The sequence below is a fragment of the Gadus morhua genome, chromosome 5 (assembly GCF_902167405.1).
Source record: "Gadus morhua chromosome 5, gadMor3.0, whole genome shotgun sequence".
Lineage (NCBI taxonomy): Eukaryota > Metazoa > Chordata > Actinopteri > Gadiformes > Gadidae > Gadus > Gadus morhua.
The window spans coordinates 22,489,329-22,501,908 of NC_044052.1; the positions used below are offsets into that span (position 1 = coordinate 22,489,329).

A 12,580-nucleotide genomic window follows, 5' to 3' on the forward strand; every position below is an offset into this window, starting at 1 on the left:
TGCTGTTGTTCCAGGCTCTGTCCACTAGAGAGCAGTAGATCATGGTCTAGATTTTAACCACTGGTGGGTAAACTACAGCGGTCGGTTGAGCCGGGCGGAGCTCCAAGATCATATCCAGACTCCTATAATCAGGAGATGTTTGGACTGATCAAACAACCCCTAATCGATACATTTCAAAAGAGCTTTATTTGCATGGGAAATAAACATTAACATTGCATAAACAATGCGTCCATGAATCTCTCTCTCTCACTCTCTCTCTCTCTCTCTCTCTCTCTCTCTCTCTCTCTCTCTCTCTCTCTCTCTCTCTCTCTCTCTCTCTCTCTCTCTCTCGTGCTGCGTCACACAGGGCGTAACCCCAGGTAGACGCATACGTCACAGACATGGACGCGAGCACACGCCCTTCCTCATCCTCCCCACCGTGACAGAGCAGCGTGTGTGTGGAGTCAGTGTGCGAGTCTGTGTTTGTTTAGTGTTCCAGCTCAGGTCGCAGGTGCCACGTTCCCCCTTCAAACACACAAACATATACAAACAAACACTACACACACACACACACACACACTCCACGGGCGCGTGGCGGACACAGCAGGGGCTGAGAAGCGGAAGAAAAAGGAAAAGAAGAAAAAGAAGAAGAAGAGAGGATTTCGCCAGCGGTCGAAAAGGAGGAAGTGTTTGCGCGGAGCCGCGGTTCTCGGAGGTTTACTGTGCGGGGAACTCGGGCGACATGTTCAGTTGGGTGAAACAGGAGCAGGGCGGACGGAACAAGGAGGGAGAGATGTACCAAACGGTGACCGAAGGGCTGCAGAGCCTATACTCCAAGAAGCTTCTGCCGCTGGAGGAGACATACCTCTTCCATGACTTCCACTCTCCTGCCCTGGAGCCGGCGGACTTCCAGAGCAAACCCATGGTGCTCCTGGTGGGGCAGTACTCCACCGGGAAGACCACCTTCATCAGGTAGGGCTGGACCTCCTCTCTGGTAGGACTAGACCTCTGTCAGGGGACTATAGACCAGGTAGGACTAGAGACCTTTACCAGGTAGGACTAGAGACCTCTACCAGGTCCAGGTAGGACTAGAGACCTCTACCAGGTAGGGCTAGGGACCTCTACCAGGTAGGACTATAGACCTCTACCAGGTAGGGCTAGGGACCTCTACCAGGTCCAGGTAGGACTAGAGACCTCTACCAGGTAGGGCTAGGGACCTCTTCCAGGTAGGACTATAGACCTCTACCAGGTAGGGCTAGGGACCTCTACCAGGTAGGACTATAGACCTCTACCAGGTTGGGCTAGGGACCTCTACCAGGTAGGACTAGAGACCTCTACCAGGTAGGGTCTCTGTTCCAGAGCACTCCTCTGTAAGCCAGCATAGCTCCTTTATGTAAACTTTGTATTCCCATTCAAATGATGTGTAGAGGTGATGACGTCAGGTGTAGCTTTGATGGACCCGACACGAGCTGCATGTCGAACGGCTGCTGGTTCATTTAGTCTTGCATACAAAGCAACATATGAAGATATGAAGATGTTGACATTAAGTTCTGTGTTGGTTCACAACCTGCCACTGCAGAAGCTGCTTACGCTAAACAGACTTACCCTTATGATCACTGTTTACTGTTTATACATTAACCACCCCTACTGGGAGCTGCCCAGTACAACCAACCTCTGCTAATGGTTGTACTGGGAGCTTCCCAGTACAACCTCCATCTTCTACTGGCTATACTGGGAGCTGGCCAGTACAACCACAATCTTCCAGTGGGAGCGGTGTTCAAACTCGCATGTGGGCGTGTCCACCTAGATGTGTGGTGGGTAGACCAGTCTACCAGCCTACCCAGTGGACCGTAGCAAACGTTGCTCATCTATCCGTCACACATCTAGGTGGACACGCCCACTGGTGATGTCAGAAGAGGCCGATTTCCAAACGCCTTGTAACGGCTAATCAGACTCACACCCGCTGGTATAATATGTCACCTTTAATGCTGCCGCCGGTGCCCTTGACCCAGAACACGTCCTCACGAGACAGGATGAATGGAGTGAGTGTGGAGCGCTTCAGAGCCAGGCCTGACCCCGTGTGGTGATGTCAGCGGGGGGCACGGGGGGGGGGGGGGGGTTAAGCGATCAGTGTCTTGTTTGTTGTTTTGGTCATGACCTCTATTGTTCTGCAGCCGGCCCGGTGCCGCTGCCTCGGCTGATATTTCCTGAGCCGTTAGCCTGCTAGCTGCTAGGGGAGAGCTAACCGCTACAGGAGAACTGACTGCAAGTTGCAGCCCGCAGAGCTAGTTGCTATGGTAGAGCTAGTGGTTGTGTCCTCGCCGCTCATTGGTCAGTATTTCTTAGCCTAGAGAAACCCAACAACCTCTGATCCCCCCCTCAGTATGATAACTTTAACATCATTATAATATTATATATTATACGTTATATAATGAGGCCAAATGTGCACGTCATTTCATTAGGGTTGATATTTGGTTTAGATCCTTTCCTCTGTGAGCTGCGGGCCTCTCCTCTACGTGTATAACGTGTAGTACCAGTTCTGTGAGTAGGAGTACCAGTTCTGTGAGTAGGGAGTATCAGTACTATGAGTAGGAGTACCAGTACTATGGATACCATCATAGTACTGGTATTGAGGTACCGGGGACGTACAGGCTTCTGGTGAGGCAGATGAGGTAGACCCCTCTGACCTTACGGCAGAATACTTCCTGTAGCGGTCCTACTTCCTGTATGTTGCTACTTCCTGTATCGGTCCTACTTCCTGTATGCTGCTACTTCCTGTATCGGTCCTACCTCCTCTACCGGGCTAGCTCCTGTACGGGGCTTCTTCCTGTACGGGGCTTCTTCCTGTACGGGTCTACTTCCTGTACGGTCCTACTTCCTGTACGGTCCTACTTCCTGTAAAGGTCCCAGATTACGTAATGAAACACGTGAGCATACTCCTGATTGTGCAAGACAGTGACAGAGTCCTTACAGTTAGTTGGAGCGAGCAGCAACAGGTTGTGGTGTTAAATCAGGGCTGTTTGTTATGTAAAGTCAGCCTGCAGCCACTTTGATTCCATTTGGAGTTTGAATCCAGACGCCAAGGAGCAGACTGACGGGTTGAGCGCTCTGCTCAGGAGAGAGGGAAGTGAGAGAGGAACCGGTTTGACTGGACCCCCCCCCGCCAGCAGGATGTGCTCCAGTACAGCTGCTACCGGTGGAGAGCCGCGCCCGCCCGGCCCTGATGGCTGCTATGCATCGTGGGCCGCGGGGCCAAAACATGGGAGCAGTGTTGGGAAAGATCGTGGGTTTGATTCCCACTGTGTGCAGACAAGCAGCAGACACTGTGCCCCTATGGTCTGAGAAAACACTTGAATCACTCAACAATCCACCACACGTATCTGACTGTCTGACTGATTGCCTGGCTGGCTGGCTGGCTGGCTGGCTTGATGACTGACTGGCTGACTGACTGACTGACTGGTCCAGTTTGTGGTTCCGATCCGTCTCTTGTCTGCCCTGGCTCTGTGAACCTGTGTGACGGGGTGTGACGAGGCTCCGGTCCCGGTCTGACTCCGGTCCTGGTCTTGTTGTGTTGCCCCCTGGTCCCGGTCTGACTCCGGTCCTGGTCTTGTTGTGTTGCCCCCTGGTCCCGGTCTGACTCCGGTCCTGGTCTTGTTGTGGTACCCCTGGTCCCGGTCTGACTCCGGTCCTGGTCTTGTTGTGTTGCCCCCTGGTCCCGGTCTGACTCCGGTCCTGGTCTTGTTGTGTTGCCCCCTGGTCCCGGTCTGACTCCGGTCCTGGTCTTGTTGTGTTGCCCCCTGGTCCCGGTCTGACTCCGGTCCTGGTCTTGTTGTGGTGCCCCTGGTCCCGGTCTGACTCCGGTCCTGGTCTTGTTGTGTTGCCCCTGGTCCCGGTCTGACTCCGGTCTGACTCCGGTCCTGGTCTTGTTGTGTTGCAGGTATCTCCTGGAGCAGGACTTCCCTGGGATGCGGATCGGACCGGAGCCGACCACGGACGGCTTCATCGCGGTGATGCACGGGGAGACGGAGGGCGTCATCCCCGGCAACGCGCTGGTGGTGGATCCCAACAAGCCCTTCAGGAAGCTCAACGCCTTCGGGAACGCCTTCCTCAACCGGTACGTGCACGCCCACGCACACGCACGTGACCCTGTCTGCAGCGCTCGGCCGCGTCCGCTCAGAGTCGATTCTCTGGAGTTGTGAATATTTTGAAATGTTTTGACGTGACTGTTCGTTCACCTCTCGGAGAGACACACACACACACACACACACACACACACACACACACACACACACACACACACACACACACACACACACACACACACACACACACACACACACACACACACACACACACACACACACACACACACACACACACACAGAGCTGTCCGTTCTTATCTCTGGGTCTAAGTTTAGCCAAATACCATTTTCCCTCTGGACTCATCCCTGTTGCGCGCGCGTGTGTGTGTCTGTGTTTATGCGAGTGAGTCAAGTGTGCGCGTGTGTGTGTGCGGGCGTGTGTGTGGAATGGTAGGAATGCCATCTTGCCCCATATGAGGGGGAACCTTTAACAATAACTTGTTGTTTCCAGGGGAAGTGTGTGTGCGTCACACACATCAGTGGAGTAGTGGGATTTATAACCGCGTCAGTACTTGAGACCTGACGATATAAATATACCCTCCTAAATATATCACCTACATGACCTACATGACCTTATATCATCACCGATAGGGTATATAATATTTATCATGTCACTGTTGGTTAATGTTTATAATGCATGTAAAACATAATGTATCTGTAGACTCATGTATGTAAAACGTAATAGTATAGTATATAATAATGTATATAGTTTATAGATAGTGTATTATAATGTATATACTAATGAGTACAATTTATAAATAGTAGTGTATATAGTAATGTATCCAATAATGTAGTATGTATAATGTATATAATAACGTATATAGTGTATATAATAATGAGTATAATGTATATATGAATGTATATTGTGTATATATATATATATATTTTTTTTTTAAGCAATAGATCACGCCAGGCTGTGGTATGTGCTCATTATACCACTGTTAAGGGGCGTTGTCCGGCCCCGACGCGCAGCGGAGGGCCGGCGACCCCCTTTACAGTGGTATAATGAGCACATGCCACTGACTGAAGTGATCTATTGCTTTTATACAACGGTTACTATTATGGCGAAACGAAAGTCATAGACGCACTACATTTAAAAAGAAACCAAGAAAGTCAAAATAGCCGTTTAATTAAAGAATACAAAAAAGTAGTCCCTCCTGGCTGCCGCTATGCATCGACGGTCGCTATGCAACACACTTTAGCGTCCCTCCGAGAGAATGCTCCGATAGAGCGGTTCGCCGGCAATTTATCCTATGGAGCAGTTCACTCGCCGTGTGCCTAAGCTTTCGTTAGTCTCTCCATCGCCTTGCTCACTCCCGGAGTAACAACATTTACACGCTCTCCATCATCCAACATTTGTTTTACTTTGAAACTGTTTCTACTTCCAGGCGCGGAGTGATATGCAAACTTTCACAAAATGATCGGGCGTCATAGCAGTTATGTATATGCTCATTATACAACAGTTGGGAACCAATCAGATCGCTGGATTTAGGTCCCCCGTTGTATAAAATAATGTATAAATACTGTGCATGGTGTCTCTGTAGTTTAATCTGCTCCCAGATGATAATAATGTATAGTATATAATGTATATAATACAGTGCGTGGTGTCTCTGTAGTTTAATCTGCTCCCAGATGATAATAATGTGTAGTTTATTATGTATAATACTGTGCGTGGTGTGTCTGTAGGTTAATCTGCTCCCAGTTGATAATAATGTATAGTATATAATAATGTATATAATACTGTGCGTGGTGTGTCTGTAGGTTAATCTGCTCCCAGATGCCCAACCAGGTCCTCCAGAGCATCAGCATCATCGACACGCCCGGCATCCTGTCAGGGGAGAAGCAACGCCTCAGCAGAGGTAGGGAGCAGAACCCCCAAGCCTGAACTGTTTAGTGCCTTGCCCTACCTCCTGAGATACAGAGGGAACAGATCCCCCAACCTCGCAGTACACTGAGGGTGCACTCACACTAGGCCATCTGGCCGTGGCCGTTGGCCGTTTTCACACCTTACCGTGCTCAAATGGCCCCATTGTTCTCTGGCCTGCACTCACACTAGGCCATCTGGCCGTGGCCGTTGGCCATCGCAACTGTGGCCTGGCCACGGTAGGCTCTTGTACATACGTCATCACGTCGTAACACGTCATCACCAAGCGTCCGCTGCATGGACCATAATAAAGTCTGCCGCCAGTCAGAGTTCTAACAACAATGGACAACGACACACAGAACACAGTTTGCTGAGTCTGTTGCTTATTTGGATACATGTTTACCGTTTAATGGGAATGGAGGCTCGTCGCCTTTATTATGTCCGTGGTCGTCGCATGGACCATACGTCATCCAGCTCAGGTTGCGTAGCCGTGCGTGTGCGCGTGTCGGCTCATTAGCATCTGTACCGTAGCGGCCCGTACCGTAGCAGCACACCTCTCCCAAGTGGCCAAATTGGCCACTTGGGAGAGGCTGGCAGATTTGAGCACGGCCACGGCCAGATGGCCTAGTGGGAGTGCACCCTGAGTCATGCGCTCCGTGCTCCATGCTGCAGCCGGCTGATACAGCGGTGGGAAACTGCTCATTGAGGGGTGACACAATGGACCGTTACTGGCTTTCATTTCCTCTTATTGTGTTGTTATCCTACATCGCTATTGCTAGCTAGCTCCCTCCTCCCCTAGCCTAGAGGTACCCCCCCCCCCCCCCCCTCCCCCTCCCTGTCCTGGGAGGAGTGGAACCAGAACCAGAGGTGCCCTGGGATTTGGGGTGGGTGTACTGGTGTGTGGTGGGAGTACTGGTGTGTGGTGGGAGTACTGGTGTGTGGTGGGAGCACTGGTGTGGCTTCCCTCTGACCTCGGTTCCTGACAGGTCGACCCAGAGTAACACGGGTGAACCTAGGACACCGCGCACCTGGAGCCTGTGTTGTGATAGCTTAGCGTAGCGTGTGAGGCTGGGCTAGTACTGTGGCTAGTGAGGGGAGCTGTGCTAGCGGAGAACGGACCGACCGAATGAAGCTATGGTGAAGCTAACATGTTTCCCTGAATAGAAGACTGGAGCTCAAAACACATCTGTATGAGGGGAGGGACGGGGGAGAGAGAGAGAGAGGAGGGGGAGGGGGAGGGAGAGTGAAGGGCAGGGAGGGAGGGAGGGAGGGAGGGAGGGAGGGGAGAGTGAAGGGCAGGGAGGGAGGGAGGGAGGGAGGGAGGGGAGAGTGAAGGGTGTGTCCTTCATCTGGAAGTGTTTAACCTCCTGAATGTCAAAACACACGTCAGCACTAACACATTCTCACAACACACACACACACTAACACAACACACTTACACACTAGCACACTAAAAAAACACCGTAACCCAACTAGAATAACACGAAATGCTAACACACTAACAAGAAATGCCAACACAGTAACACAACTAGAATAACACAACTGGAATATGACAATACAACAACCTCAACTGGAATATTACACAACACAAGATCCCCCCCCCCCAACACAAATGATAACGCGCTGTGCAGTTCCTCCTAGAAGAGCCTGGTCATCACATTCAGAAATAGCCGCTGTCGAATCCTTCCAGATACTCCTCTGTGCAGCCTGTCTGTCTTCCTGCCTGTCTCTCTGCCTGCCTGTCTGCTCTCTACCTTTCTGTATCTCTCTGCCTTTCTGTCTCTCTAACTTTCTGTCTCTCTGCTCTGTCTGTCTGTATTTCTCCCCACAACCAGAGAGACAGACAGGCAGAGTGAGACAGACCGGCCGGAAGGCCGGTCTGTCTCACTCTGCCTGTCTGTCTCTCTGGTTTTGCTAAAGTTGTTTATTTCCCTCGCTCGCATCGCTCCGGTGAGTCTAAGCTTGAATGGGGGGTTGCCGTGGTGACGAGTCATGTGTTTGAGGAACCGGATCACATGGGCACATGACTATGGCCTGATCTCCTCCCAGGAGCCCCAAGTGATGGGGGGGGGGGGGGGGGGGGGGGGCACTCTAACTCCGCAGGCTAGTGGTTCCCATGGAAACCCAGCTCTCTGCTAGCTCCACAGGCTAGTGGTTCACCTCCTCATCCAGCTCTCTGTTAGCTCCACAGGCTAGTGGTTCACATGGAAACCCAGCTCTCTGTTAGCTCCACAGGCTAGTGGTTCACATGGACCCCCCTGCTGTTAGTTAATGCTTATACAGCATGAATCTCTAGGTCGGTTGCAACCGCATACCCAGTAGGGATCTTGGGTTCCTATATGCTAACCTAGCAGGTAAATCGGCCCACTAGTTAATGCTAACCTATGTCTTGTTCCGCTAGCTCATGCTAACCTAGCAGGTGTCTTGGCCCGCTAGCTCATGCTAACCTAGCAGGTGTCTTGGTCCGCTACCTCATGCTAACCTAGCAGGTGTCTTGGCCCGCTAGCTCATGCTAACCTAGCCGGTATCCTCGTCCGCTATCTCATGCTAACCCAGCAGGTGTCTGGTGGTGGTCCAACCTGAGGGTAACTGTATTTACTCTTGCGCTTCACACCCTCCTGTATCCAATATCAGCGCACCTTGTAGGTGATACTTGACCCCCAGGCCACGCCCACAGTGTTGCTTCAACACCTTCAGGCCCCGCCCCCAACAGTAACCCTACACCCCCCCACACAGGCCACGCCCCCTTCCTCCATCAGTCCTTCCAGACCTGCAGTATTCATGACTGTGTTTGTGTGTGGTTCTAATATTCAGCTCTACTGTTACGTTCTGGATGTTTGGTTCTGCTTTTTATTCCCCCTGGTCCGTTGTGACGTTTGGTTCTCCTTTTCCGGTTCCGTCGTGACGTTGGGTTCTCCGGTTCTGTTATGGCGTTGGGATCTCCTCTTGGGTTCTCCGGTTCTCTTCTGTCGTTTGGTTCTCCTTTTTCCGGTTCCATTGTGACGTTGGGTTCCCCTGTTCTGTTGTGACGTTGGGTTCCCCTGTTCTGTTGTGACGTTGGGTTCTCCGGTTCCGTCCTGACGTTGGGTTCTCCGGTCCCGTCCTGACGTGGTGTTCTCCGGTCCCGTCCTGACGTGGTGTTCCCCTGTGCGGTCCCGTCCTGACGTGGTGTTCCCCTGTGCGGTCCCGTCCTGACGTTGGGTTCTCCGGTTCCGTCCTGACGTGGTGTTCTCCGGTCCCGTCCTGACGTGGTGTTCCCCTGTGCGGTCCCGTCCTGACGTGGTGTTCCCCTGTGCGGTCCCGTCCTGACGTGGTGTTCCCCTGTGCGGTCCCGTCCTGACGTGGTGTTCTCCTGTGCGGTCCCGTCCTGACGTGGTGTTCTCCGGTCCCGTCCTGACGTGGTGTTCTCCTGTGCGGTCCCGTCCTGACGTGGTGTTCTCCGGTCCCGTCCTGACGTGGTGTTCCCCTGTGCGGTCCCGTCCTGACGTGGTGTTCCCCTGTCCGGTCCCGTCCTGACGTGGTGTTCCCCTGTCCGGTCCCGTCCTGACGTGGTGTTCCCCTGTCCGGTCCCGTCCTGACGTGGTGTTCCCCTGTCCGGTCCCGTCCTGACGTGGTGTTCCCCTGTCCGGTCCCGTCCTGACGTGGTGTTCTCCTGTGCGGTCCCGTCCTGACGTGGTGTTCCCCTGTGCGGTCCCGTCCTGACGTGGTGTTCCCCTGTGCGGTCCCGTCCTGACGTGGTGTTCCCCTGTGCGGTCCCGTCCTGACGTTGGGTTCTCCTTCGCGGTCCCGTCCTGACGTGGTGTTCCCCTGTGCGGTCCCGTCCTGACGTCGGGTTCTCCTTCGCGGTTCCCTTACAGGCTACGACTTCTCCGAGGTGCTGCGGTGGTTCGGGGAGCGCGTGGACCGGATCATCCTGCTCTTCGACGCCCACAAGCTGGACATCTCGGACGAGTTCTCCGAGGCCATCAAGGCCTTCAGGGGGCAGGACGACAAGATCAGGGTGGTCCTGAACAAGGCCGACCAGGTGAGACCATCAGCTGGAGCCCACCTGGTACCCCCTGACCTGCCGTAACGTACTGCACGGCTCTACTGGTGTCTACTGGTCGCTACTGGTCTCTGGTCCTCTCTGATGTCCTCTCCTGGCGCCGGTCTACAGGTGGACACCCAGCAGCTGATGCGTGTCTACGGCGCCCTCATGTGGTCCCTGGGGAAGGTGATCAACACCCCCGAGGTGGCCCGCGTCTACCTGGGCTCCTTCTGGGCCAAGCCCCTCCAGAACTCAGAGAACAGGTCCGCACGCGCACACACGCACGCACGCACAGGCACGCGCACGCACGCACACGCACTTAGGCACGCAAACGCACGCACACACACACAGTCCTGATTGAATAATGATGTGGTTGGCTGCGCCAGCACCACACCCTGTTGCCATAGCTACCCTTTTATTCCTGGCTGCCTCCACGCTCTCTGTGTCCGCGTGTGTCTCTGTCTCCGTGTGCGTCTGTGTGAGTGTGTTGGTGTGTGTGTGTGTGTGTGTGTGTGTGTTTGTGTGTGTGTGTGTGTTTGCGTGTCTGTTTCCGTTCGTGATGCGGTGCGCTCCCTGTCTGAGCCCGTGGAGGCGTCTCGTCTGAGGGCTCTATGTTTATAATGCATCAATGTAGAAGCCTCTGGAACAAAACACATGAAATGTTAAAAAGTATAATGCTCACTAACTAGTCCGCTGTCCAGATGTAATGCTCACTAACTAGTCCCCTGTCAAGATGTAATGCTCACTAACTAGTCCCCCTGTCCAGATGTAATGCTCACTAACTAGTCCCCTGTCCAGATGTAATGCTCACTAACTAGTCCGCTGTCCAGATGTAATGCTCACTAACTAGTCCCCTGTCAAGATGTAATGCTCACTAACTAGTCCCCCTGTCCAGATGTAATGCTCACTAACTAGTCCCCCTGTCCAGATGTAATGCTCACTAACTAGTCCCCCTGTCCAGATGTAATGCTCACTAACTAGTCCCCCTGTCCAGATTTAATGCTCAGTAACTAGTCCCCCTGTCCAGATGTAATGCTCACTAACTAGTCCCCCTGTCCAGATTTAATGCTCAGTAACTAGTCCCCCTGTCCAGATGTAATGCTCACTAACTAGTCCCCCTGTCCAGATGTAATGCTCACTAACTAGTCCCCCTGTCCAGATGTAATGCTCACTAACTAGTCCCCCTGTCCAGATGTAATGCTCACTAACTAGTCCCCCTGTCCAGATGTAATGCTCACTAACTAGTCCCCCTGTCCAGATGTAATGCTCACTAACTAGTCCCCCTGTCCAGATGTAATGCTCACTAACTAGTCCCCCTGTCCAGATGTAATGCTCACTAACTAGTCCCCCTGTCCAGATGTAATGCTCACTAACTAGTCCCCCCCAGGCGTCTGTTCGAGGCGGAGACCCAGGACCTGTTCCGGGACATCCAGGGTCTGCCGCGGAACGCTGCCCTGCGCAAACTCAATGACCTCATCAAGAGGGCGCGGCTCGCCAAGGTACCTGTCTCACCCCTCTCCTCTCCCACCCCCTGGCCTGTCTCACCCCTCTCCTCTCCCAACCCCTGGCCTTTCTCACCCCCTGGCCTGTCTCACCCCTCTCCTCTCCCACCCCCTGGCCTGTCTCACCCCCTGGCCTGTCTCACCCCCTGGCCTGTCTCACCCCCTGGCCTCTCTCACCCCCTGGCCTGTCTCCCCCTCAGCTCGCTTTCACCTCACCAGTCTCCCACCTCACTGTTCTTCTTCCTAACCCACCATTGTAATGTTTATATATTCTATGTATGCATGTTTGGTGGAGTTCCAATGTGTTGAATGTAGTTTAAAAGGTTTTCAAAGGGTTTCATTAAGTTTAAATGGGTTTCAATCGTTGCTGGAGTTACAGATTGTTTAATGTAGTTTAAAAGGTTTTCAAAGTGTTTGGTGGCGTTCAAAGGTGTTGAATGTTTTTCAAAAGGCTTTCAAAGAGTTTGAGGCAGTTTCAATGTGTTGATGGGTTAGCATTGTGGTTACCGGCTCAGAGGAACTGCGTGACTATCCAATAGCACTTCCTTCCCCTCCACACGCGTATCCGTGCGCTAGTGGATTTCTCCCTTTCTCTCTGGTTGATCATTAGGGAAGCGGTGTATAAACGGCGTGTTGTTCCACAGCAGGGGGGGGGGGGGGGGGGGGGGGCTGCTTCGGCAATGGAATTGTTTATCTTCCATGCCAATAAAGCTTTGAGTTTAGGTATTGGGTGAGAGATGGAGGCAGAAGCAGAAAAGTTTGGCTTCCTCCCATTGGCTGAGATATCCGTGATTAGCTGTGGTTGTGATTGGAGCTGGTTCGTTGATGGCCCCAGGCCTTGGATCTAATTGGCTGCTGCTTGCAGGTACACGCCTACATCATCAGCCACCTGAAGAAGGAGATGCCCTCTCTGTTTGGGCGGGAGAAGAAGAAGGAGGAGCTTATCATGCGCCTGCCAGAGATCTACACCATCCTGCAGCGAGAGCACCACATCAGCCCTGGAGACTTCCCCAACGTCACCAAGATGCAGGTAACCCTGACCCCTGAGCTCTTGTACTCTGACCTC

At 52.9% G+C, this 12,580-nt stretch overlaps 1 protein-coding gene across 1 annotated transcript; it reads left to right on the forward strand.

Annotated features, from left to right (window-relative positions):
• Positions 1 to 373: 373 nt before the first annotated feature.
• ehd4 (EH-domain containing 4) lies at positions 374 to 12,544 on the forward strand (the record flags this gene model as incomplete). The annotated part of the gene is given in 7 exon segments (XM_030356355.1): positions 374 to 951; positions 3,917 to 4,093; positions 5,883 to 5,980; positions 9,843 to 10,009; positions 10,142 to 10,275; positions 11,400 to 11,511; positions 12,380 to 12,544. Coding segments are annotated over 7 exon segments (1,083 nt in total), but the record flags the coding sequence as incomplete, so codon positions are not given.
• Between the last annotated feature and the right edge of the window lie 36 nt (positions 12,545 to 12,580).